This window comes from Oncorhynchus keta, chromosome 10, assembly GCF_023373465.1.
Source record: "Oncorhynchus keta strain PuntledgeMale-10-30-2019 chromosome 10, Oket_V2, whole genome shotgun sequence".
In the NCBI taxonomy this organism is placed as follows: domain Eukaryota; kingdom Metazoa; phylum Chordata; class Actinopteri; order Salmoniformes; family Salmonidae; genus Oncorhynchus; species Oncorhynchus keta.
The window spans coordinates 36,750,327-36,777,883 of record NC_068430.1 but is presented as its reverse complement, the minus strand read 5'-3'; the positions used below and the strand labels follow the sequence as shown (position 1 = coordinate 36,777,883).

At 42.6% G+C, this 27,557-nt stretch overlaps 1 protein-coding gene across 2 annotated transcripts; it reads right to left on the bottom strand.

Moving 5' to 3' along the window:
• Positions 1-27,557, bottom strand: LOC118388624 (prostacyclin synthase-like). Of its 2 annotated transcripts, XM_035777869.2 has the most exons (11): positions 27,172-27,557; positions 26,181-26,304; positions 25,232-25,407; positions 20,768-20,917; positions 15,025-15,081; positions 8,444-8,571; positions 6,465-6,646; positions 2,730-2,883; positions 2,136-2,317; positions 1,657-1,808; positions 1-1,302 (listed from the first exon to the last, which is right to left on the bottom strand). In XM_035777869.2, the coding sequence occupies exons 1-11, from the start codon at positions 27,240-27,242 to the stop codon at positions 1,152-1,154; spliced, it is 1,527 nt and encodes a 508-aa protein (XP_035633762.1). In that variant the 5' UTR covers positions 27,243-27,557; the 3' UTR covers positions 1-1,151. The 2 variants fall into 2 exon arrangements, with proteins under 2 accessions (XP_035633762.1, XP_035633763.1); XM_035777870.2 differs by lacking the exon at positions 15,025-15,081 and having other exon boundaries at positions 27,172-27,555.

The window sequence follows — 27,557 nt, the reverse complement described above, 5'->3', positions numbered from 1 at the left end:
TGACTGACAGTGGGCGCTTTATTGAAGAAACCACACAGTTATCTTGGTACTCCTCCTCAATTGTAAAAAAAAGATTTTGGAAGCAATAGAAATGCATTTATTAATGTCTACATTCGTTTTTGACACCTTTATTATATTACAGACTTAATGCATTCTTTGAAATGATATTACATGAACTAAACATTTTTAAAAAAGGGAAAAAATGTAAAAACATTTTCCTTAATGTATTTTCTTTAGAGAGTACCAATGTTACTGTCCCCACTACAACAAACAAATACTTAAATACATGTCATTTTGTCCTTTTAATTAAAATACTGTAGAATTCCATTCATTCCTATGGAGGACTGCTCCTACTTGAGAGTGCCAATATGGCCGACCAGTGGTTTCCAAAGCCTCTCAATGGGCAATACATTGCTTCAGCAAGCCAGGGTTTATATACATCATGCTTTACAATTGCAACCTCTTTGTACATGCATAAGCTTACCACTCAATGTTATGCTGTTGGGAAACCTGTTAGGGGGATATGGACTCAGTAATGTAAAGAGTGACTAAAAAGTAGGCCAACTCTTATTGGTCAACTGGGCTATTAATTATTTTCAAATGACATATAAATCTAAACTTTCCATTCACTCTGCCTCCGACCAGCAGGGCAATGTCAGTGTGACGAATGTGTGGTTCGCTCTGTTTAAAGAGTGGCCAGCCACCCCATTACTCTCAAAGCATCTACCAAATAGTTCTCTGATGCAATGGACACAACTGTCATGAGACTGGAGGGGATTTATGACACCAATTAATCACTGGGATAAGCTCCAAATTTGTTGTGAACATTTAAAAAAAAATATATATAATTGCAATTAGGTGGGGCAAGAGTTTATATGGAAAGCACTTTAAACACATGGGGCTGGTATTATTGAGCCAAGCTAATCATTGATACAGCATATTGTATAAACAAAATAGTGAAGAACAAAAACAAACACTTTAAAGTGAAATATACAAATTATAATTCAAGATAAATAGCACAATAACATTACACTGTACATTTGTGTTGGTACATAAATACATACAAGACTTTATATTGCCATATGTCAAACACTTTGAAATGAGAATAAATTGACGTCTGGTTTGAGAGATCTCCGCACCCGTCTCTGTCTTCAATGTGACCGTCTAGGTTTATATCTGATGGCCAGGTCTCCTTCGGGCTGCAACATTCCAAACCCATAGCGACTGGAGTTCACCTCTGGCATCTGAGCCTCTGGATCGCACAGCTCCAGTTCTAGATGAGACAGCACCAGGTACACAAACCTGAACACACAGAGAGAGACACAATAGGTAAGTTGTTGACATAATACATTACAAACGTGTCTAAACTGTAACATTTTCTGTTTGCATATACCAGTTTTTGCATACCCCATTTGTATTTTCCTTTGGAATGGGCTATTTGCATAGCAGTGAAATTCATCTCACTGGAACCCAATCTTGCATAGACACCTGGAGGAGTCTGCATAGTCACAAACAGCTGCTAAGCCTTCCATCTCCCCAAATCAATTGTCTGTCCCAGAATTTAGTTTGTCCCTGACTCTGGTGAGGTGGAGACTTATGACCCCCCGACTTCCTCTGCCCTCCCCTAACACCCACAGGGAACACTCAGACACTCACTGTCTGATTGAGCTGATAGCAAAGCGTTTGCCCACACAGCCATTGGTGCCCGCGCCCCATGGCATGGTGTAGTACTTGAGCCGTCTCCCTCCTTTAAAGAAGTCCTTCTTCACAGAACCTTCCTGGTTGAGGAAGCGGTCATACTTGAATCTCTATGACAGGAAACACAGGGAGGTAAAGCAGTGAATCCAGCTCATACTGACAAATGATGATCAAACATGACTGTTCCCCCACGCTTCCTGCAACACGCAACCATATCATATCAGATGGCAATATTAGCCTATTATTTCAATTTCCCTGCATATTCCACTAATTGGATGGTACTGTAGGGTGGAGAAGGACAACAGAATGACACAGCCGTGTAACTAAATCCCTTCCCATACAGGCTAATCCGCAGATGGACTTGAAACTAATCTTTATTGTCCATCAATTAGGGAGCTATTCTTTGATAATGTGGGAGGGACAAGTGACATCCATACTTGTGGTTCCTGGTGGATCTCAGGGTCCATCTGAGGGCTTATGAATGGGAACAGACACACTCGGTCCCCACTCCTGAGTTTGTACTCCTGCCCATCGGCCATGTGCAGGGTCTTTGCCTGTACTACCTCTCTGGTAATGAAGGGGGCAGCACTGAGCCTCAGCGTCTCCTCTAAGGCACTGTCTGGGATGGGGAGGGCAAAGAAAAGAAGAGGATTAACACTAATGTACTCATTAGGCATATCAAATCAAATTGTATTGGTCACATACACATATTTAGCAGATGTTATTGCGGGTGTAGCAAAATGCTTGGGGTTATGTAAGGGTTATGTCCTCATAATAGATTTACCAATATAATTCTTAATTGATGACTCCCTGCAGAGGAATTGCACATTAAAAAGGGCTAGTCAGGTTACTATATTCAGGTTAGTGTCATTATTTGCACTAGAGGTTAGACCACCTGTTGATGGTGACATGGGAGCCATTAGCTAATTGAGAGCATCTTTCATAGTCAGAGCAGGTGGATCTGCTCTGTTCTTTTAGTCATTGAGTTCCTTGTCTTTGTGCAGATTACCCAGGAAACAAGTAACCCTCACCAAACACAGGTGTGTGCTGTAGCCTGTCTAGTAGGGGACACTGTGCTGAGTCCTGCCCTGAGATCTTGCTGAACTCCTTCTTCACCGCCCTCATGGCCTCAGGATTGGTCAACAGGAAACCCAAGAGCCAGAATGCAGCAGGTCCAACGTTACCCTGGCCACAAATGAAGATAGACATGGAAGGCAATGACAGTGAGTTCCCTCTCCGATAGTTCACAGAGAGATTGTACAGGTAGCAATTATGTAATCGGAGAAGAGAACATTACACACTACATGACAGCTCTTATTATTTTCTCTCATAGTCGTGTAGTTCACACAAAGGGCAACTAACACTTGTCTGTACAGTTAAATCCTTTCCTGTGTTTCTATGATAGAAAACCACATCCTGGCTACTGTCAGGAAGTAAGTGCTGTAATGGCTTACTTCAAAAGGAAATACATTAGACACCAAACAGAGACTCAATATGGAGTGTTTGAGGGCACACTGGCCTGTCCATGGCCATCTCTCTGTGTTTGTACATGACTGGAAAGACCACTGAATTTACATTGCCTCCAGACCAAACAATGTTTGCTATGTAACAAACTGCACACAATATAATGCCACAAGGAGGAGACCGGGTTTGGTGAGGATATTGTTGGTAACACCTTTTGTTCTTTACTGAATTATTAGTGTTACTGACAAAAAGGGAACTGAAAGATGGCAATCAAGAGTTGCACGATGATGGTAGATCATGTGTCTGCGGGAAATGTTTGAGGCAGTTATCAGTTCTCAACGGGTGAAGTAATGTCTACGCAGCAGGGTTGGGGTCAATTCCATTTCAATTCAGAAAGATAACATTGACCCCAACCCTGCTAAGAAGAGTGTACTCAGAATGTACTCAAGTCTCAGAATGTGTTCAGATGCACTTGAAGACATCTTTGTATTTACAGCCTACTTTTTCCATCTTGGGATTCCAAGGGTTCATCTAGCTGACATCATACACCTTTCTCTACATAAAGAGGCTACCAGTGCACTCTTGTGGTAAAGATGAGTATTAAACTCATGTCTGTCTTTCTGTTGTGAAGTACTTATAAGAGCAGGAGGAGCAGACTGCAGTGTCACTCTGTGACAACAATTCCAGCACGGAAGAGCAATACAGCTTGAGACAATCCCACTGAGGCCATGTACCACTGGGACTCGCAGTAGTCTAACTTAGAGATAGTATATCTGCCCTCTCTTAGATAACAACACTAAAATAAGGTCTAACTGTTCTGGGGGTTTTCCATACACTCCAGTGGTTGAGAATACAGCGTTAGTATTCATCTTAAAGCACTGCAATTATTTATAGTCTTTCAAGAATCATCACTTATTATAAAATCATTCTACAATGGTTGGACAAGGCGTAAAATGTGGCAGACAAACAGGCACAGTAGAATCAGAATTTGAGAGGCATACTGTGTTGGAAGCCGAATTTTACAAAGGCTAACCCTAACCAATCGAGACTAGCATCTGACATTGGCATGTGAGCGTCTTTGTATTGGAACATTGTCATGTTTAAGATGGCTGCTAGCCAGAAGGGTGTGCTGCTAAATAACTTGGTGTCATTGTTGGCCCACCTCCAAAAAGCTATTGAATAGAATGGCATTTTTCTATCTATGGATGTAATGGAACAACAGGGATTTTCACCAATCGTTCATGACAACTGTTCATAACAGCTATAAATAGCTGGGCAGCTGTCTTTGTATTGGAACATTGTCATGTTTAAGATGGCTGCCAGCCAGAAGGGTGTGCTGCTGAATAACTAGGGGTCATTGTTGAACCACGTCCAAAAAGCTTTTGAATTGAAATAACATTTTCTATCTACAGTGGGGAGAACAAGTATTTGATACACTGACGACTTTGCAGGTTTTCCTACTTACAAAGCATGTAGATGTCGGTAATTTTTATCATAGGTACACTTCAACTGTGAGAGACTAAAATCCAGAAAATCACATTGTATGATTTTTAATTAATTAATTAGCATTTTATTGCATGACATAAGTAATATATAATAATAATATATGCCATTTAGCTGACGCTTTTATCCAAAGCGACTTACAGTCATGTGTGCATACATTCTACGTATGGGTGGTCCCGGGAATCGAACCCACTACCCTGGCGTTACAAGCGCCATGCTCTACCAACTGAGCCACAGTTCACCTACCAACCAGTAACAATTCAGGCTCTCACAGACCTGTTAGTTTTCTTTAAGAAGCCCTCCTGTTCTCCACTCATTACCTGTATTAACTGCATCTGTTTGAACTCGTTACCTGTATAAAAGACACCTGTCCACACACTCAATCAAACAGACTCCAACCTCTCCACAATGGCCAAGACCAGAGAGCTGTGTAAGGACATCAGGGATACAATTGTAGACCTGCACAAGGCTGGGATGGGCTACAGGACAATAGGCAAGCAGCTTGGTGAGAAGGCAACAACTGTTGGCGCAATTATTAGAAAATGGAAGAAGTTCAAGATGACGGTCAATCACCCTCGGTCTGGGGCTCCATGCAAGATCTCACCCCAGGTGGGGCATCAATGATCATGAGGAAGGTGAGGGATCAGCCCAGAACTACACGGCAGGACCTGGTCAATGACCTGAAGAGAGCTGGGTCCACAGTCTCAAAGAAAACCATTTGTAACACACTACGCCGTCATGGATTAAAATCCTGCAGCGCACACAAGGTCCCCCTGCTCAAGCCAGCGCATGTCCAGGCCCGTCTGAAGTTTGCCAATGACCATCTGGATGATCCAGAGGAGGAATGGAAGAAGGTTATGTGATCTGATGAGACAAAAATAGAGCTTTTTGGTCTAAACTCCACTCGCCATGTTTGGAGGAAGAAGAAGGATGAGTACAACCCCAAGAACACCATCCCAACCATGAAGCATGGAGGTGGAAACATCATTCTTTGGGGATGCTTTTCTGCAAAGGGGACAGGACGACTGCACCGTATTGAGGGGAGGATGGATGGGGCCATGTATCGCGAGATCTTGGCCAACAACCTCCTTCCCTCAGTAAGAGCATTGAAGATGGGTCGTGGCTGGGTCTTCCAGCATGACAACGACCCGAAATACACAGCCAGGGTAACTAAGGAGTGGCTCCGTAAGAAGCATGTCAAGGTCCTGGAGTGGCCTAGCCAGTCTCCAGACCTGAACTCAATAGAAAATCTTTGGAGGGAGCTGAAAGTCCGTATTGCCCAGCGACAGCCCCGAAACCTGAAGGATCTGGAGAAGGTCTGTATGGAGGAGTGGGCCAAAATCCCTGCTGTAGTGTGTGCAAACCTGGTCTAGAACTACAGGAAACGTATGATCTCTGTAATTCCCAAACAAAGGTTTCTGTACCAAATATTAAGTTCTGCTTTTCTGATGTATCAAATACTTATGTCATGCAATAAAACGCAAATTAATTACTTAAATATCATACAATATGATTTTCTGGATTTTTGTTTTAGATTCTGTCTCTCACAGTTGAAGTGTACCTATGATAAAAAATTATAGACCTCTACATGCTTTGTAAGTAGGAAAACCTGCAAAATCGGCAGTGTATCAAATACTTGTTCTCCCCACTCACTGTATGTGTGTAATGGAACAACAGGGATTTTCACCAATCATTCATGAGACCTGTTCAGAACAGCTATAAATAGCTGGGCAGCCCTTGCTTTGTAACCAATGACAGAACTCACAGGGAGGTGAGTTCAGGGATTGAATGTGACTCACCTGTGTGGCCCAGAGCTGCAGCAGCAGGGCTCTCCTCTGTGTCTCCTCGTCAGCTCCCTCCTCCTGCAGAAGGTGCCTGTAGCATCTCAGCCAGGTGCTGGACCCCGAGCTCTCACCCAGCCCCACCGGGGCCAACAGATCCCACAGACGCACCCGTACACTGTGGGCAGTCCTCTTCTCCTCTGACCGACAGACAGACACCCACACAAAAACACACAGGCACAGACAGTCAAGAGTAAACACAAAAAACACACACACACAAACACACACACACAGGTTAAACAGAGTTAATGTGATTAGTGCCGTGAAAAAGTATTTGCCCCCTTTCTGATTTTCTCTATTTTTACATAGTTTTACTGAATGTTATCAGATCGTCAACCAAAACCAAATATTAAATAAAGGGAACCTGAGTGAACAAATAACACAACATTTGGATACTTTTTACATTTATTTAATAAATAAAGTTATGCAGGAGGAAACCTGGCACCATCCCGACGGTGAACCATGGTGGTGGCAGCATCATGCTGTGGGGACGTTTATCAGCAGCAGGGACTGGGAGACTAGTCAGAATCGAGGGAAAGATGAACGGAGCAAAGTACAGAGATAGATCCTTGCTGAAAACCTGCTCCAGAGTGCTCAGGGCCTCAGACTGGGGCGAATGTTTACCTTCCAACAGGACAACAACCCTAAGCACACAGCCAAGGCAATGCAGGAGTGGCTTCGGGACAAGTCTTTGAATGTCCTTGAGTGGCCCAAGCAGAGCCCAGACTTGAACCTGATCTAACATCTTTGGAGAGACCTGAAAATAGCTGTGGAGCGACACTCCCCATCCAACCTCGCAGAGCTTGAGAGGATCTGCAGAGAAGAAATGGGAGAAACTCCACCAAATACAGGTGTGCCAAGCTTGTAGCGTCATACCCAAGAAGACTCGAGGCTGTAATCGCTGCTAAAAGGTGCTTCAACAAAGTACTGAGGAAAGGGTCTGAATATTTATGTAAATTTGATATTTCAGTATTTATTTTTAATACATTTTCTAAAATGTTTTTATTTTATTTTTTGATTTGTCATCATGGGGTTGTGTGTGTAAATTGATGAGGGGAAAAAAGCGATTTAATCCAATTTAGAATAAGGCGAACGTTAAAAAAAAATGTGGAAAAATTCAAATGGTCTGAATAGTTTCCGAATGTACTGTATTTTACTAATGTAAATGAGCATGACATAAATATGAAGCAATGAGTGAGTCATCGATGTGACATGAAACATCAATGATATCCACCTGCCATATGAATGGAAAGAGGTGACAATAGAGACACGGGTGGGGCAGATACTATCAGAAACAGGAGATATGTGGTAGTAAGTCTGGAGGTAAAAACATATACAGTATGTATTGTGAGAAAAGAGTAAAAACGTAGATAAGGGAATGAAAGGGACAGGTGACAGTGAAATGGTGAGATAAGACATAGGTGTGTCAGGTGACATCAGATAGAGCCTGTATGAAACAGGTGTGAGAGGAGACGACATAGCGACCGTGAGTAATATGCCAGTGTGAATCGGAAATAGGATTCAAACATATGACCCGCTCAGATAAAATAATTCACTGCAGTGATCGCACCATGGCAACCGAGAAACAAACCTAAAAGTCCTTTCACTGATGAGGTCACCACAGTGAGTCCATGGACCATGGACAAATGACATATCAAAAACAGACTCAGACGACTCAATGATACAAAAGCTGAGTCATATAAAGTGATAATAATACAGATTGAGTTCTCCCTCTATTCAATCTTTATAATACATTCAAAATCAGGGTAAAACATTCCATCTATAATACCACATTCATAATTAATTGAGCCCTAAGATCGGACACAATTACTCTTTATTTTTATCCACTCACATTCATCTGCCATTGTACTTTTACACAGATTTTAAACCTTGTGGATCATAATGTTTCTTTCAGAGACCATGTTTCATTTAGTCACCTGGTTTTAGCATGGTCCTGGCCATTTTGGTCAGGAGGTTGTCAAACTTCCGGTACTCCGCGTAAACGGCAATGGGGTCTCTTCTGTTACTTTTCTGCTCCCCTTCGAAATGTGTGAGGTACCCTGCCCTGAGGGAGAGAGAGTGGGTAGGTGAGTTTGTGGGTGTAGGGTAGTATGTAGTTTCCCTAGTCAGACAGGTTGCCTCCCACAATGTAACAATGTTCCGGCATTTTACCTGAGGTCTCAGATATACAGTAGGGCAAAAAAGTATTTAGTCAGCCACCAATTGTGAAAGTTCTCCCGCTTAAAAAGATGAGGCCTGTAATTTTCATAGGCACACTTCAACTATGACAGACAAAATTAGAAAAAAAAAAATCCAGAAAATCACATTGTAGGATTTTAAATTAATTTATTTGCAAATTATGGTGGAAAATAAGTATTTGGTCACCTACAAACAGGCAAGATTTCTGGCTCTCACAGACCTGTAACTTCTTCTTTAAGAGGCTCCTCTGTCCTCCACTCGTTACTTGTATTAATGGCACCTGTTTGAACCTGTTATCAGTATAAAAGACACCTGTCCACAACCTCAAACAGTCACACTCCAAACTCCACTATGTCCAAGACCAAAGAGCTGTCAAAGGACACCAGAAACAAAATTGTAGACCTGCACCAGGCTGGGAAGACTGAATCTGCAATAGGTAAGCAGCTTGGTTTGAAGAAATCAACTGTGGGAGCAATTATTAGGAAATGGAAGACATACAAGACCACTGATAATCTCGTTGTGTTTGGAGGACAAAGAATGCTGAGTTGCATCCAAAGAACACCATACCTACTGGGAAGCATGGGGGTGGAAACATCATGCTTTGGGGCTGATTTTCTACAAAGGGACCAGGACGACTGATCTCTAATGGAAAGAATGAATGGGGCCATGTATCGTGAGATTTTGAGTGAAAACCTGCTTCCATCAGCAAGGGCATTGAAGATGAAATGTGGCTGGGTCTTTCAGCATGACAATGATCCCAAACACACTGCCCGGGCAACGAAGGAGTGGCTTCGTAAGAAGCATTTCAAGGTCCTGGAGTGGCCTAGCCAGTCTCCAGATCTCAACCCCATAGAAAATCTTTGGAGGGAGTTGAAAGTCTGTGTTGCCCTGCAACAGCCCCAAAACATCACTGATCAAGAGGAGATCTGCATGGAAGAATGGGCCAAAACACCAGCAACAGTGTGGGAAAACCTTGTGAAGACTTACAGAAAATGTTTGACCTCTGTCATTGCCAACAAAGGGTATATAACAAAGTATTCAGATAAACTTATGTTATTGACCAAATTCTTATTTTCCACCATAATTTGCAAATAAATTAATAAAAAATCCTACAATGTGATTTTCTGGATTTTATTTTCTCATTTAGTCCGTCATTGTTGAAGTGTACCTATGATGAAAATACTCTCATCTTTTTAAGTGGGAGAACTTACACAATTGGTGGCTGACAAAATACTTTTTTGCCCCACTGTACAAGACTAGGTGGTATGCCAAACAAACCGAGCTTGCTAGTTTAGGTAGCAATTACGCATAGGAAACCATGTCAAAGAGTAGTCATTTCATTGATTGACGTTGCCTTAAGTGATGGTTAAGATTCATTTCCTATCGATGTCCTCCCACTTAAGGTCAACAGGTACACTTCCTGTGTTCCATTGCTCACCCACATGATTAGTGTTCACAGCGTGGGCCATTACGAGTATAAACGTCTCTCACGCGAAAAGTTGTAATGGCTACATTATCTGCTTCGCATTAGGACGCTGAGTGTTTAAATGACCAACTCAAACATCTCTGGCATCGCTATAAATAAAAAGCCTTCTACAGTGTGTAGGCGTGGAGAGTGCTACAGGAAGGGCAGCCTAGAAGCATAGCGTTTGTGTGAGAGGGAGGCTCAAATAAGCATGGGTGGCACTACTCTTTCATTAGATGCCTCTTACGTGCCACTCAACATTCTTCTTGGTGTATTTACAAACAAAGTGGCTCGTGGAGCGGGCTTGTGCGTAAACTGTTTATCCCAGGTGTTTGACGTAGGCCCTGGTTGATGGGTCGGTGAATGAGTGAGTGAGTGAGTGAGTGAGTGAGAAGAATAGTGTTGGACATTTTTTGTGTCCTCTGTGTCTCTGCAAATGCGTGACTACATGTAACGTGTTGAGTCCTGATTATTGTGTTAGGATGTCCTGTGACTGCTCTCAGGGAAGGGACTGATAGAAGAACACAAAGAATGGAACACATTGTTACTTTGGCCCAATGCCCAGAAACTGTGTGTGCAAGGTCATGATCAGCCTATTTAGTACTTACTTAGTTCTGGGAACTCCATTTTAGGATTTAGAGAACAGTAAGTGATTGAGTAGAATGATTTTTGTATGATTGACTAATTTACTGAAAAAGGGAAATTAGTTCACAGAATGATTGAGGTATGAGTAAATTGTTAGAGTAACGTAAACTGATAAGGTATAATTAAAAGTAATAATGGGGAAATGGAACAGTAAAAGTATATATAAAGACCCAGATTGGGCAACAAAGGGACCCAGTAAAGTGATGGCAAAGAAATTTGGTAAGGGGCTACTGTGTCAGACCTGTGAAATTGAGGAAATACCCTGTCGGTGCTAGAAGTGGGACAAGTGTAAGGTAGGTTGGAACAGTGATGCAACCAGAGCCAACCGTGCTGACCAACTCATTGCTGTGTTTGATAATGTAAAGACAACATACCCAAAAGCACACAGACTGGCAGAAATACATTCCACCATGATGAAGGCCGATGAGAGCTTTGAGGAATATCAGGAACGAATGGAGAATATCTTCCTCCACCACTCTGATCTGACCCCTGACCAAGAATGATATGGCAGCCTGCTGTGCCATGCCATGGTTACTAGCCTGCGACAAGACCTGAAGACAGCTGTGACCCCTACATGCATTTGGTGGGAGAAAAAAAGACCCTAGCTGATGTCAAACTTTAAATCACCCATGCAGAAAGACAGACTAAGTGAAAGAACTCCAAGACTGGAGCTAAACTACACGCTGCACAGTTTATGTTTTTCACTGGAGGAAGAGGATACCGTGGAGCTGGAGGTCAACGATGATGTTGAGAGAGTAATGGGAAGAGGGCGAGGAGTGCAAGGCGCCTCTGGAGGAAGAGAATGGAGCTGCTACAACTGTGGCAAGCCAGGACATTTAGCAAATAAAATACAATTTTATACAACCGTGAAATGCTTATTTATAAGCCCTAAACCAACAATGCAGTTCATGAAATAGAATTAAGAAAATGTGAACGAAATAAAAGGAACACAAAATAACAATAACAAGGAAATATACAGGGGATACCGGTACCGAGTCAATGTGCAGGGGTACAGGTTGGTTAGGCAAGGTCATTTGTACATACAGGTAGGGGTAAAGTGACTATGCGTAGATAATAAACAGTGAATAGCAGCAGTGTTTACTCCATGTGTAACTCTGTGTTGTCTGTTCACACTGCTATGCTTTATCTTGGCCAGGTCGCAGTTGCAAATGAGAACTTGTTCTCAACTAGCCTACCTGGTTAAATAAAGGTGAAATAATAAAAAAAAAAAGTGTAATAACAAAGGGAGCAGGGGGGGTCGATGTAAATAGTCCGTGAGGCCATTTGATTATTTGTTCAGCAGTGTTATGGCTTGGGGGAATTTATATATATTATGGGTAGAAGCTGTTGAGGAGCCTCCGGTGGTACCGCTTACCTTGCAGTAGCAGAGAGAGCAGGCTGACTTGGGTGACTGGAGTCTGACAATTGTTTGGGCCTTCCTCTGACACCACCTAGGATATAGGTCCTGCATGGCAAGAAGCTTGGCCCCAGTGATGTACTTGGCTGTACGAACTACCCTCTGTAGCGCCTTACGTTCGGATGCCGAGCAATTGCCATACCAGGCGGTAATGCATTCGGTCTGGATGCTCTCGATGATGCAGTTGTAGGACTTTTTGAGGATCTGAAGACCCATGCCTCCCCTGAGTGGGAAAATGTGTTGTCATGCCCTCTTCACAACTGTCTTGGTGTGTTTAGACGATGATAGTTTGTTGGTGATGTGGACACCAATGAAACTGTCGACCCGCTCCACTACAGCCCTGTCGATGTTAATGGGGGCATTTTCAGCCCTCCCTTTCCTGTAGTCCACGATCAGCTCCTTTTTCTTGCTCACATTGAGGGAGAGGTTGTTGTCCTGGCACCACACTGTCAGGTCTCTGACCTCCTTCCTATAGGCTGTCTCATCGTTGTCGGTGATCAGGCCTACCAATGTTGTGTCATCAGCAAACTTATTGATGGTGATGGAGTCATGCTTGGCAACGCAGTCGTAAGTGAACAAGGAGTACAAGAGGGGACTAAGCATGCACCCCTGAGGGGCCCCCGTGTTGAGGATCAGCGTGGAAGATGGTTTGTTGCCTATCCTTACCACCTGGGGCGGCCCGTCAGGAAGTCCACGATCCAGTTGCAGATTGAGGTGTTTAGTCCCAGGGTCCTTAGCTTAGTGATGAGCTTTGTGGGCACAATGGTGTTGAACGCTGAGCTGTAGTCAATGAATAGCATTCTCACATAGGTGTTCCTTTTGTCCAGGTGGGAAAGGGCAGTGTGGAATGCGATTGAGATTACATCATCTGTGAATCTGTTCGAGCGGTATGCGAAATCGAGTGGGTCTAAGGTTTTTGGGATGATGGTGTTGATGTGAGTCATGACCAGCCTTTCAAAGCATTTCATGGCTACCAATGTGAGTGCTATGAGGTGGTTGTCATTTAGGCAGGTTACCTTCACTTTCTTGTGCACAGGTACTATGATGGTCTGCTTGAAACATGTAGGTATTACACACTCAGTCAGGGAGAGGTTGAAAATGTCAATGAAGACACTTGAGCATTGGGCCGCGCATGCTCTGAGCTTTTAGCTAGGTGCAGATCTTGTCTGTAGTACATGGCTTCTGGTTGGGATATGCACGTAAGGTCACTGTGGGGACGACGTAGTCAAAGCACTTATTAATGAAGCCGGTGACTGAAATGTTATACTCCTCAATGCCATTAGATGAATCCCGGAACATATTCCAGTCTGTCCTAGCAAAACAGTCCTATAGCGTAGCATCCGTGTCATCTGACCACTTCTGTATTGAACGAGTCACTGGTACTTCCTGCTTTAGTTTTTGCTTGTAAGCAGGAATCAGGAGGATATAATATGGTTAGTTTTGCCAAATTTAGTTTTTTCCTCTCTGGTTGCACATGTGACATGCTGGTAGAAAGGATGTAAAACAGATTTGTTTGCCTCCATTAAAGTCCCTGCCACTGGGAGTGCCGCTTCTGGATGAGCATTTTCTTGTTTTCTTAGGGCCTTATACAGCTCGTTGAGTGCAGTCCTAATGCCAGCATCGGCTTGTGGTGGTAAATAGATGGCTACGAATAATATAGATGAAAACTCTCTTGGTAGATAGTGTGGTCCACAGCTTATCATGGGGTACTCTACCTCAGGTGAGCAATACCTCAAGGCTTCTTTAAAATTAGACATCGCACACCAGCTGTTATTGACAAATAGACACATACTCCCGCCCCTCGTTTGACCAGACGTAGCTGCTCTGTCCTGCCGATGCATGAAAAACCAAGCCAGCTATATATTATCCATATTGTCGTTCAGCCACGACTCTGAAACATAAGAAATTACAGTTTTTAATGTCCCATTTGTAGGATTGTCTTAATTGTAGATCATCCAGTTTATTTTCCAGTGATTGCACGTTGGCCAATAGGACGGATGGTAGTGGCGGTTAACCCACTCCCCGACAAATTCTCACAAGGTACCCCGATCTCCGCCCCCTGTATCTCAGTCTTTTCTTCATGTAAATGACAGGGATTTGGGCCTGGTCTCTGGGAAGCAGTATATCCTTCGCGTCGGACTCTTTAAAGAAAACATCTTTGTCCAGTTTGAGGTGAGCAATTGCCGTTCTGATGTCCAGAAGCTCTTTTCGGTCATAAGAGACTGTAGCAGTAACATTATGTACAAAATAAGTTACAATGTGAAAAAATAATAATAGCACATTTGGTTATGAGCCCGTAAAACGGCAGCCATCCCCTCCGGCACCATTATCTCAATGGGACTGTCCTGGTGATGGAGATGACCAGGGTGAATGGGAATGGCCAGGACTACCTGAAGATGTAAGGGTTGGAAATCCCTTTGGTGGGAACAAACATAAGATGAGGTGGAAACAGAAGAAGACTGATGATGAAGAACCACATGCTAGATGTTGACACTTACCACCTTGCTGAAAATCCCCTGATAGAAATTGAAATACTTGGCCAGAAAATTCAATTCCTAGTAGACACCGGGGCTGCTATCTGCCCATCTAAATAACACTTTTGAGCTCCTCGGACTGCCCTGTCAACCTCCTGGGAAGAGATGTGCAAGATAAATCTGACTGCTGTATGCACTGCTGAAGGCTTGTCCCTCCGTTCCCCTACAAATGAGATATACCCGTGCATGTCCCAGTGTTATTATGCCTGGCATTTGAACGATCCTGAGGTGGCAGGTGAACTACGAGAGATCACTTACCTCACGTCCCAGAACATTTTCATTGCACAGCAGCGGTCCCCTTGTGTGAAGAAGACCCTGAATATCAACAAAGATGGACAAAGCAGAAAAGCAGAATGGAAGTGACAATTGATGGAATATACTACGGTGAGGAATTTACAGCTGCCGGAGTTTTGCTGTCTGATGTACAGAGAGCACTGTATGAAGTAACAGGTGTTGTCCCACACTGTTGTATTTTTTTTAAATGAATAATTGAGAATGTAGAGATGTTGACCCTTGGATGAAGAGTGTGATGACAGCCACTGATTGGGTGGCCTGGGAAGGTGATGGAAAGTGGTCACCATCAACAGCAACCTTATTCTCCTTTCTGGTCTACCACCCGAACGATACCAAAGAAATAATCTATTCCTACCGAGAATATGATGGTTGTGTCTCAAGATAACTCCCACATACTATGGCTGGATGAAGTGCCAGAACAGCTCTGGGCTGTCTCCAAGATTGATATTGGGAAGATGAGAGGTGCCACCCCAGTGAAAGTTGTCCCGAAGAATAATCACAGACCATATAAAAATCAGTACCCTCTCAGCAAAGAAGCAAAAATGGGTATTATTCCCATCCATGAGACCCTGGTTGAAAATGGGTCTTTGATCCCATCCCCAAATTATCTGTGTTAACACCCCTATTTGACCTGTTAGGAAGCCATTTGGTGAATATCATTTTGTGCAAGATTTCCGAACAGTTAAGAATGCTGTTCACGTAAGAGCACCCGTGGTGCTGAACACAGTTACTATTATTTCCCAAGTTCCCCCAGGGAGCTATTGTTTTTCGGTTATAGTTTTGGCTAATGCATTTGTCAGCATCCCTGTTGACCCTAGGTTTGGTTCTCTTTTACTTGGACAGTGATGCCACAAGGCTACATTGAATGACCTGTTGGTCTGTTCCTCATCTGAGGAAATCTGTCTCGAAGATACTAAGGCACTGTTGATTTTCTTAGCTGAAAATGGTCAACGTTTTCCCCTCTACGATGCAGTTATGTAGAAGTTCTGTTAAATATTTGGTCATGACATTATTTTTGATGGTCACGCCCTCTCTAAAGATAGTGCCTCAAGCTTAAAGTCCCTGCCTAAACCTGTTACTAAGCAGCACATGATGTCGCTGTTGGGAGTGGCTGGATACTGCCGCCCATGGTTGAAAGACTATGAGGAGACAGTACAGCCTCTTCAGGATTGGATTTCGAATCAAACTTTATTTGTCACATGCTAAGACATTCATGGCAGAAAAATGTAAATGTCTGAAGTGGTGGAATGGACCCCTGAGACTGAATTCGCCTTGATTAAGTTAAAGCAGGCTCTACTGTTGACCCCATTTTGGGTTTGCCTGACCACACCAAACCATTCCATCTTTTTGTCTCTGAGAATCGTGGGTTTATGTCTACTGTGTTGACACAGTACCACGGAGTTGGCTATATGCATGTGAGACACTACTCTAAGCATGAAAATATGTACTGTGCTTAACCCATTGACCATTGAGATGGACTGTAGCCATAGGCTTGGCCTTAAAAAGACATACCTCTTTTTAATTCAGGAACGACAAGGGTGAACCTTTAGTAGGCTATGCGGTTGTCAGCGCTGTTCAAACTGTGGAAAGTGCTAGACTTCCTCCTCACTTGTCTGCTCTTGCAGCAGAGTTATTTGGTTTAACCAGAGCAGGTACGTTAAAGGTGATTGTGCAGCCAAGCTGGCTGCTTCCTCTTCTGTTTCCCCTTTCTACAGATGGCAGCAGTTCCTGTTTCTGTTCCCATTAACCCCTTCTCCCCTAATAATGTTGTTGTTTTGCAGGCAGCAGCTGATGCGACTGAGATAAGGCGGTGGACTGAACACTGCCACAAGGACACCTCTGGTGTATGGCTTGATGATTCTAATGGACCTGCCATGCCCCATTGTACTTTCCAATACCGTGTTAAATTGTCACATGGTCAAGACCATGGTGGATCTTGTAAATAAATTATTGGAGTACAGTAGGATTTACTGTGTTTGCAGATTTAAAAAAAAAAAGAAATGTGTGATCTGTATGACTAATAATGTTGGATGCGGCATTTCAGTATCCTACGTGTCCAATCCCTGGCCAGAGGGCCCCTTTGAGCACTTGATAATGGACTTCATTGAGTTGACCCCTTGTGAGGGGAACAAGTATTGTTTGGTGATTGTTGACATATTTTCCAAATTGATTGAAGCTTTTCCTTTCAGGAGAGCTACAGCAGCAGCTGTGGCAAAGGCTCTTCTGAGAGAGATCATACATACCAAGGTGGGGTCTGCCGTGAAAAGTCTCATTTGACAATGGTTGACATTTTGTGGATGAGATTGTTCAGTCCCTGTCAGAGACTTTCTAGATTGATTTGAGAAACCATTGTGCCTATCATCCTCAATCTGGGGATGCGGTAGAATGGGAACACCAAACCCTAAAAGATGTATTGATTAAACTGATTGGTGAAACAAGCCAGACATGGGTGAAGGTGCTTCCATTGGCACTGATGAGCATGAGAGGCAGATCCCACACAGTGACTGGTCTCTCACCCCAGGAGGTGCTGACAGGGCAACCAATGAGAATGACTAACACGCCATTTCCTCAAAAGAGGTTGCCGTTGCAGGAAATGGAAGAAGACTTGGGAGCATACTGAGTCTCACTTAACAATGTTCTTAAGACTCTTCCCACAGATGAAGGTTTCTCTGCCCAACCTATCAAGAGGAACTGAGCATTGTCAGTGCCCTGAAGACTTCATTGTGTTAAAAGACTACAGAAGAAAGAGCTGGAAGGATCCTTGTTGGAGAGGACCATATCAGGTTTTGCTGACCACCCCGAACTGCAGTAAAAAGGTAGCTGAGAGGGACACCTGGATTCATGTCTCGCACTGCAGACAAGTTCCTGCCCCTGAGGAGGATGGCTGGAGTCCCATCCCTTAGGCTGCGTGGCCTCCCTGGATCGGAACCATTGTGCTGATTGGAACCGTTGATTGCCCAACAGTGAGTGACCGTTCAGGTGAAGATGAAAGTCCCAGCCAAAGGGACCACTGCAGACTCAGAGTAGTGGTCCAGGAGGAGAAGTCAGCCAAAGGAAAACTGAGGTAAAAGGTCAAGATGAGGGAGGGAATCTGTTCCTCACTCGAGCTGGAATGGTGGCAAATGTCACCTCATGTAAGACTTCTTGTTGGGTATGTGGGTTGGGTCCAGTGGGAGTAGGTAAGGGTCTCCCATATGTAGGGGTTTCCTTGCAGGGGTAAACTTAACTATTCAACTGTCCTTAAAATTGTCATTGGCCATGACTTGTTTTGTGATATACAATGTTACTGTCAGCCTTGTATATCCTAGACCAAACAATTACAGTGACCCATGCATACCTATAGTAGGATCCCTGGTAGCCCTCTGGTGTATTAGAGGAATTGGGAGTAACAATTTGGATGAAAATGTTTGTAACTATACTATGGGGATACTATGTTGGTGAATGGTAGCAATAACTGCTCTCTTGTACATGATTCTGTTACAGGAGCACCAGGAAATGTGAGTTATACAATTATTGTTTAAAAAAAGTCTATCAGACTGAAAGGAGCCCCAAATGGTACCTATTGGTTATGTGGCAGATTTGCTTATTATAGTTTACCACCTAATTGGTGAGGGACATGTACTGTTGGGTTTGTGGTGCCGGCCATGGGAGTCCTTGGAAACACTGAAACAGAATTGAGGGTTCTGTTCAGAGACTATCATCAACCGGCCACTAATTTTAACAAGTAATCCCTTGCAGATGTCACTCAGGTGCAGACCTTCTCCCAATTCGCTCATGTTTTGCTGCCCCAATATGGAGTTGCATGTGCCTCAGATCAAATTTGAGATTTGGCTATTAAAAGTTGAGAAAATGGAAAATGCTACTGGAGACACCTTTGTTGTTCGGAATGGGGAAGTAAAAGCAAGGTGCAAAGTAAGGTGGCCCTGCAAAACAGGGAGGCACTTGACTACTTATTGGCTGGTCAAGGGGGTACTTGTGCACTCATTGGCGACGTATACTGCACTTTTGTCCCAGATGTGTCATCAACTGTGACTGATCTTGCTGACTACATTGCCACAGTTACAAAGTCTCATTCTGGGAAATCAGAGTGGGTGTTTACTGGTTGGCTGAAAGGCCTCTTTGGAGCTTGGGGCTCCCAGATAGCTAAGTGGGTGATAGCTGGAATCGTTTGTTTGAAGTGTTTGATCATTTTGCTTTCTTGTTGTAAGGCCTTTTGTACTTCCCTGGCAACTGGAGTCTCAGCAACTATCATGTTCAATGCTACTAAAAGAAGGCGATACTGATAACTTGCTGTCTTTCCAGGAACTCCCCTTTTCCCCTATAATAGATGATAATATGCAAGAATGAGTTAGTATCCATGTTTGATCAAATACCTGAAGGTTTTAAGTTAGGTTGTTAAACAACAGCAACCTTATAATGTAAAGGGTAATGGGAAAAGTATTAAATATGAAGATACATTTTTGTCTATTGTATGTAAGAATCAGCATTTACTAAATGCACTCCTGATATTGACCCAAAACATACGGCCAAGGCAACAAAGGAGTGGCTCAAGAAGAAGAACATAAAGGTCCTGGAGTGGCCTAGCCAGTCTCCAGACCTTAATCCCATAGAAAATCTGTGGAGGGAGCTGAAGGTTCGAATTGCCAAACGTCAGCCTCGAAACCTTAATGACTTGGAGAAAATCTGCAAAGAGGAGTGGGACAAAATCCCTCCTGAGATGTGTGCAAACCTTGTGGCCAACTACAAGAAACGTCTGACCTCTGATTGCCAACAAGGGTTTTGCACAAAGTACTATGTCATGTTTTGCAGAGGGGTCAAATACTTATTTCTCCCATTAAAATGCAAACCAATTGATAACATTTTTGACGTGCATTTTTCTGGATTTTGTTGTTGTTATTCCGTCTCTCACTGTTCAAATAAACCTACCATTAAAATTATAGACGGATCATCTTTGTTAGGGAGGGTATGGGAGGGGTTGGCCGGTAGGGAAATCCTTGTCTCATCGCGCACCAGCGACTCCTGTGGCGGGCCGGGCGCAGTGCACGCTAACCAAGGTTGCCAGGTGCACAGTTTCCTCCGACACATTGGTGCGGCTGGCTTCCGGGTTGGATGGCGCTGTGTTAAGAAGCAGTGCGGCTTGTTTGGGTTGTGTATCGGAGGACGCATGACTTTCAACCTTCGTCTCTCCCGAGCCCGTACGGGAGTTGTAGCGATGAGACAAGATAGTAGCTACTAAAACAATTGGATACCATGAAATTGGGGAGAGAAAGGGGTCAAATTCACACAAAAAAAGAAGAGGGAGTGTAGTGGACATTTTTAGTGTCCTCTGTGTCTCTGCAAATGCATGTAGCGTATTGAGTCCTGATTATTGTGTTAGGATGTTCTGTGACTGCTCTCAGGGAAGGGACTGATAGAAGAACACAAAGAATGGAACACATTGTTCCCTAGAAACGCCTAGAAACTGTCTGTGCAAGGTCATGATCAGCTTATTGCACCCTGAGAGCAGAGACACCTAGTTATAGGTATAAATATATATCGAGTATAAAGAGTGCTGAAGGAAGAGCATCCCTTCAGAGCTTCTGACAAACTTGTACTTAGAGTATTAAGTTGGTTGTAACCTCTCCGGCATTGATACTAAAGACCTGATCATTTAACTTTAAATCCTTAGTGGTAATTTCCATGACAATTTGAACTCCTACAAAAATACCTGAAGAGAAGACTGTAACAGAAGCTGAAGAGCCCATCCGTGTTCCAGTCAGTCTGGTTGTGACAGGGCCTCTGGGCTTGCAGCAGCAGGGACTGGAGATGGCAGTGCATAGTGCTGGTCAGGCAGGACAGGCTCTCCCCCTCAAAGTGCCTGAGGACACAAAGGTTTAAGTCAAGAAACTAAGGTCAAGAGAGAGGAACGTTCATCATCCAGACCAAACCCGTAATTCCCTCCTACCTAAATTATATGAATGTGGAAAAACACCATAAAACACCTGTGGTCCTAGAATTAAGAAACACTATCCTATGGCTGTGTAGTAAACATGTGTGGCAGGGTACAAAACACTGATACTGTGGTTTCAAAATCCACTCCACAGAGCCAAGTAAGCACTGTAGCACTGTAACCAACACAATGACGATATGGCTGAGATAGACTGAGGTAGTTCCACAACAGTGCCCAGCAACAGCATGGTGGGGGGTGAGCACATTTGTTGTATGCACCAGGGGTTGGAACTGGTTCAGGGAACAGAACAGAAAACTGGAAAATAATGATATTTTTCAAGGAACAGAAACTGAACCTGGAATGAAAGTGATCCATACTATTCCAGAACAGAACCATTATTTTAAAAGCATGGGAACTGGTTAATAACGGTATTTTACCTTCCATTTTTTTCTAGTCCCACAACAAAACGCAACAAAGCGCCTATGCAAAGTCCTCACTCTGTCCCTCAAACGTTTGTCAGTGTGTGCCTACAAGATGAAAATCTTAGCCTGTGTGTGTTTAGGTGACCTGCCCCTCCCCTCTTCAATTCAGAAGATAGGGAGAGATATTTTTAAGTAGCTAGAGAAGAATGGGAGAGATATTTTTAAGTAGCTAGAGAAGAATGGGTTAACTTTTTCAATGCTAGTTAATAATACTATAGGCCGAATTATCATGTTTCACGGAAGGTAAGACGTGTTTTGAATTTTGGTGCCACTCTGCACACACAAGCTTGTTAGGTAGCTAGCTCAAAGAACATTCTGTATAATTCTGTGGACCTATTTCAGATAATGCAAGATGCCCAGCTCTTCAAGCCTCCTCCTCAAACCTTTTTATGAGCATGGCCTTATTTCTATTACAGCATATTGGATGACTGTCATTCATATTCCATTCACTCCACTCAGCTCAATGTAACATCAATACATTTACAGTGCCTTGCAAAATAATTCATCCCCCTTGCAATTTTTCCTATTTTGTTGCATTACAACCTGTAATTTAAATGGATTTTTATATGGATTTCATGTAATGGACATACACGAAATAGTCCAAATTGGTGAAGTGAAATAATAAATAAAAAATGTTTCCAAAAATGTAAAATAATTAAAAACTAAAAAGTGGTGCGTGCACATGTACTCACCCCTTTGCTATGAAGCCCCTAAATAAGAGCTGGCATAACCAATTACGTTCAGAAGTCACATAATTAGTTAAATAAAGTCCACCTGTGTGTAATCCAAGTGTCACATGATCTGTCACATGATCTCAGTATATATACACACACACCTGTTCTGAAAGGCCTCGGAGTCTGCAACACCACCAAGCAAGCGGTACAAAGAAGACTAAGGAGCTCTCCAAACAGGTCAGGGACAGTTGTGGAGGAGTACAGATCAGGGTTGGGTTCTAAAAAAATATCAGAAATTTTGAACATCCCACAGAGCATTATTAAATCCATTATTAAAAAAATGGAAAGAATATGGCACCACAACAAACCTGCCAAGAGAGGGCCTCCCACCAAAACTCACGGACTAGGTAAGGAGGGCATTAATCAGAGAGGCAACAAAGTGACCAAAGATAATCCTGAAGGAGCTGCAAAGCTCCACAGCGGAGAATGTATCTGTCCATATGACCACTTTAAGTCGTACACTCCACAGAGCTGGGCTTTACAGAAGAGTGGACAGAAAAAAGCCATTGCTTAAAGAAAAAAACAAGTAAACACATTTGGTGTTCGCCAAAAGGCATGTGGGAGACTCCCCAAACATATGGAAGGAGGTACTCTGGTCAGATGAAACTAAAATTGAGCTTTTTGGCCATCAAGGAAAATGCTATGTCTGGCGCAAACCCAACACCTCTCATCACCCCGAGAACACCATAGCCACAGTGAATCATGGTGGTGGCAGCATCATGCTGTGGGGATGTTTTCATCAGCAGGGCCTGGGAAACTGGTCAGAATTGTAGGAATGATGGATGGTGGTAAATACAGGGAAATTCTTGAGGGAAACCTGTTTCAGTCATCCAGAGATTTGAGACTGGGACGGAGGTTCACCTTCCAGCAGGACAATGACCCTAAGCATACTGCTAAAGCAACAATTGAGTGGTTGAAGGGGAAACATTTAAATGTCTTGGAATGGCCTAGTCAAAGCCCAGACCTCAATCCAATTGAGAATCTGTGGTATGACTTAAAGGTTGTTGTATACTAGCGGAACCCATCCGACTTGAAGGAGCTGGAGCAGTTTTGCCTTGAAGAATGGGCAGAAATCCCAGTGACTAGATGTGCCAAGCTTTATAGAGACATACCCCAAGAGACTTGCAGCTGCAATTGCTGCAAAAGGTGGCTCTACAAAATGTTGACTTTTGGGGGGGTGAATAGTTATGCACACTCAAGTTTTCATTTTTTTTTGTCTTATTTTGTGTTTGTTTTACAGTAAAACATATTTTGCAACTTCAAAATGGTAGGCATGTTGTGTAAATTAAATGATACCCCCGAAAAAATACATTTTAATTCCAGGTTGTAAGGCGACAAAATAGGAAAAATGCCAACGGGGGTGAATACTTTTGCAAGCCACTGTAGGTACTCACATTTTCCCTGTACCCATTACGAGGGTGCTTCAACCTAGCCTATGAACGAGTTTACAATGTAGGTGCACAGGTCAAAATATTTTTTTGTAATCAAGGTAATCATACTGCCTTTCACACTTTTCTATTCGACAAATGTAGGTATGTTTATCCCCGTTTTGTTCCGTTTGCTTCCGTTTAAGAAACATTTTACAACAGAATTGGCTGATTGAATACACCCCTGATCACATGCAAACAGAGTTCACTTTCATAGCAGCCACATTAAAACAACATGATCACTTTGCTCATTGTATATATATATATATATATATATATATATATTTGCTTCTCACAACTATCTACGTGCTCTCCTCTTCTCCTCCTCTTCGCTTGTGGACTTCAGTGCACAACACATACATCAGCTGTCTGACCAGGCAAAAAACACTTTCCAAGCCAAACCTTCATATCATGACCGCTAATTGCTACACACAGCCTACATCGTTGTCACGTCATAGTCAACATAGCTACTAGAACTAATGTGTTAGTAAACCCGCTACAATCATGCACTACAGTGTAAAGTCAGAAAGCAGTTACACCGGTGGGCTCCGGTGGCAATAAATTAATAAAACTAAAAGCCACGTAGCTAACGTAGCATCCTTTTTTTTAAAACACAGCCAAATATAGCTAGCCAAATCTCTCTCGAAATAAATAAATTTGTTCAAAACTGTTCAACTATTGTCTTTCTCTCTCTCTTTGAGTCAACTACTCACCACATTTTATGCACTGCAGTGCTAGTTAGCTGTAGCTTATGCTTTCAGTACTAGATTAATTATCTGATCTTCTGATTGGGTGGATAACATGTCAGTTCAAGTGCTCTGATACTGTAGGTTGGAGAAGGAGGTGAGGAAGGGGGTGAGAACCATATGCCTCCTAGGTTTTGTATTGAAGTCAATGGACCCAGAGAATGACAAACGCTAGCTGTCCTCAGGCTACACCATTGTGCTACCCTACAGAGTGCTGCTGAGGCTACTGTAGAACTTCATTGCAAAACAGTGTGTTTTAATCAATTATTTGGTGACATGAATATGTTTAGTACAGTTTTATCAAAAAAGGATAACTTTTTAAATATTTCACTATTTTATTTTTATGAAATTCCCCGAGGAGAATGGTCCTTCCCTTCTTCCTCTGAGGAGCCTCCATCTGGTGTACACATATGTTGCAGATGTTATCGCGGGTGTAACGAACTGCTTATGTTACTAGCTCCAACAGTGCAGTAATAACCAACAAGGAGCTAGGAGCTAGGAACAGAGCATCCATGTCTGTCGTTGTGATCTTGCTTACCATCTTACGCTAATGGTAGTGATATCTGTGATGGTTGATGTAGTATTCCCTGGTCCCAGACACCTCTGTCTCAGGGAGGGAAACATTTTGATTTAGACTAAGGTGGAGCCAGGCAGCAACTTTACACACACAGAGTTGTGTATTATACCTGTGTAAGGATTCAGTAATTGGCTGGATAAGGCTGTCCTCAATTGTCTTATTTAAAAACATGTCATTTTGAAATCTGACCATATCAATAGGCACGTAGAGCTGTTTTTGGGCTGCCCACATAAAAGAGCGAGTGACAATGTGCTAGGGATAAGGATAGGGACGTACTGTTTCATCATGGCCTTCTCTACAGCAGGGTTGTGATTGGGGAGCCGCAGGCTAAAGATCCTGTCCATGAGAACCTGTGCATAGCGTGTGAAGTCCAGGGACACAGAGTCCTCTATCACAGCATCATAAGAGCTGGGGTCCAGCAGCACTGTCACATAACGTCCAGCCACACGCACCTACACACACAGACACACACACAGAGACACAGACACACAATTAATAAGGGTGACACAAACAAACACTCACCTTGAATGGTGAAGAATTTAATCTACTATAGATGTATTCGAGAATTAAGGCAAGAACAGATGATCAGGTTAAGGTACATTTACATATATGATATTGAGGCTAGTGTTTTATGTCCTCCTGAGACCCCAAAAAAGTGTTTGGGGTAAAATGAAAACGTTACTAAGATTGAGATTTTGTAAAATATTGTTATTTATCTTTTATTGTAAGTGCAAAACTGTCCCCTGTAACGGTCATTAGGACGTAAATATGAAAACATTTAACATTACAGTCAATGGGTACAGTAGGTGAAAAACATAGTTGCGGCATCCGGTTGTCCACTACAGAGGATATAAGCTCTTATTTAATGTGAAAAAAATATTACACAGTCCTGACAACTCACTTAACTATTCCTGAGGTATTCACTTACTAGAAAACAATTTGAATATCAAAGTCGCAAAAATAATAATTACACACTTCTTTTCAAATTTCTATAAAATGTGCTAATTTTGACAGCAGCCATTTTTTTAGGAACCAGGAAGATAACGTTGTCAAAGTCACACCTTCACACATGTGATATCATTGAAAAGCCCAGAATGTCATCTCAAAGGGACAACAGGACTTAATACTGTGGCTTATATGGCCTTAGAGATATGGACCAAGAATTGATGTCCACTAGAGGACAAAAATGAATTGCTGGGTGTCAGGAGGATATCGCCACTCTTACCGTGAAGATATCACCATGCTTCACCTTCATACGGGTTAGGAACTTGGAAGCATCTCTTCCAAACTCAAGGGCATGGCCTAACCAGGGAATAACTCCTTTGTCTAAAGGTGGCTCTTTCTCTGACCTGTATAGAAAAGAACAGAATTACAATTCATTTTGAACAGCTAATATTCACACATATATTTGTTCATATCAACATTACTGATTGCACATATTTTGTATTTTAATATAGTGACTGTACCCATATATCAATTGAATCAATATTTGCATGCCTGGCTCTTATCAGTACATTGTGTAACACAGCTGTGTGTAAAATATATACAGCTTTTCCAGGATGTTTTAAAGCCGGAACTCTCCCATCAACATTTAGAATAGAACAAGCCCATCAGTTCCTCACAACCAAGGATACAGCAACAAGGATGAAAACAGATGTACCTTCATGAACCTTTGATACAAAATCTTTGAGACACGCAAGTTTACATTTAACTGGCCAGCAGAAATAGTCGTTAATTCGACAGAAGTTTCGAAGTCTGGCTGTTTAACCAAACTCCAAACACAGCATTGAGTGGGAGGATAAATTGGTATTATAACAGGCCACTAAACTAACATATTGAGTCATGTTGTTTACTTCTTATAATAAATTCATTGGTTTTAGATTTAACTCAGAATTATCTAAATTGTGCCTCTCAAAATGATTGACAGGCGACAGCTCATATATATACATCGCTCAATACAACTATGATATTATCAAGATCTATTTAGATTATTTTAGGTTTATGGTAAATACTACTTTATGCTGGGTTAATTTATACTGGGTAGGCAATACATATATTAATAAGTAGGCTAAGCAAATATGCCCACAGGTGAAAACAAGTTTGAAAAGGCTACAATACAGTATTATACAGAAAGCATGCATGCTATGTTTAATGTATGCATTGCAAAAGTAGAAATTAAATCGAATAAAACAGTGATTTTTGAAAAGGGTACTCACCTAGAGCGTTTCGAAACAAGTATGAATAAGATAAGGATTCCCTGGACAATCAAAAGTATCGTCCAAATCATAGCTCGTAGTCTTGACGATTTACCTGCACGTTGGTGCGCAGCAGTGAAAACATATGAATAATTTAAGACGACAGGGTCCACCTGATATAGTGCCGTTTTATGTCATCCGATGACGGCGTTCCAGGGTGTTCCCCGACCTCACCCTGCATGTTTCCTCATCCATCTTCCTATCCGCACGAGCTCACGTAGGACGCCTTAAAAAGCCCATTTATGCTTGATCCGCAATTGTGGACGGAGGGTGTGACGCAATTGCAGAGTTTCTGGAGGCATGCAGAGGCCAAATCAAACTCTGTAGCTTATTACTGCGCGCCTCTC

Bases quoted from the DNA above. Each gene is read 5' to 3' on its own strand.
- LOC118388624 (XM_035777869.2), bottom strand. From the start codon at position 27,242: ATGATTTGGACGATACTTTTGATTGTCCAGGGAATCCTTATCTTATTC. The intron at 25,408-26,180 runs GTAAGAGTGGCG...CTGTGTGTGTAG, and splicing joins AGCATGGTGATATCTTCACG to GTGCGTGTGGCTGGACGTTA. The intron at 8,572-15,024 runs GTAAGTGATCTC...TCTCTCCCTCAG, and splicing joins AAAATGTTCTGGGACGTGAG to GGCAGGGTACCTCACACATT.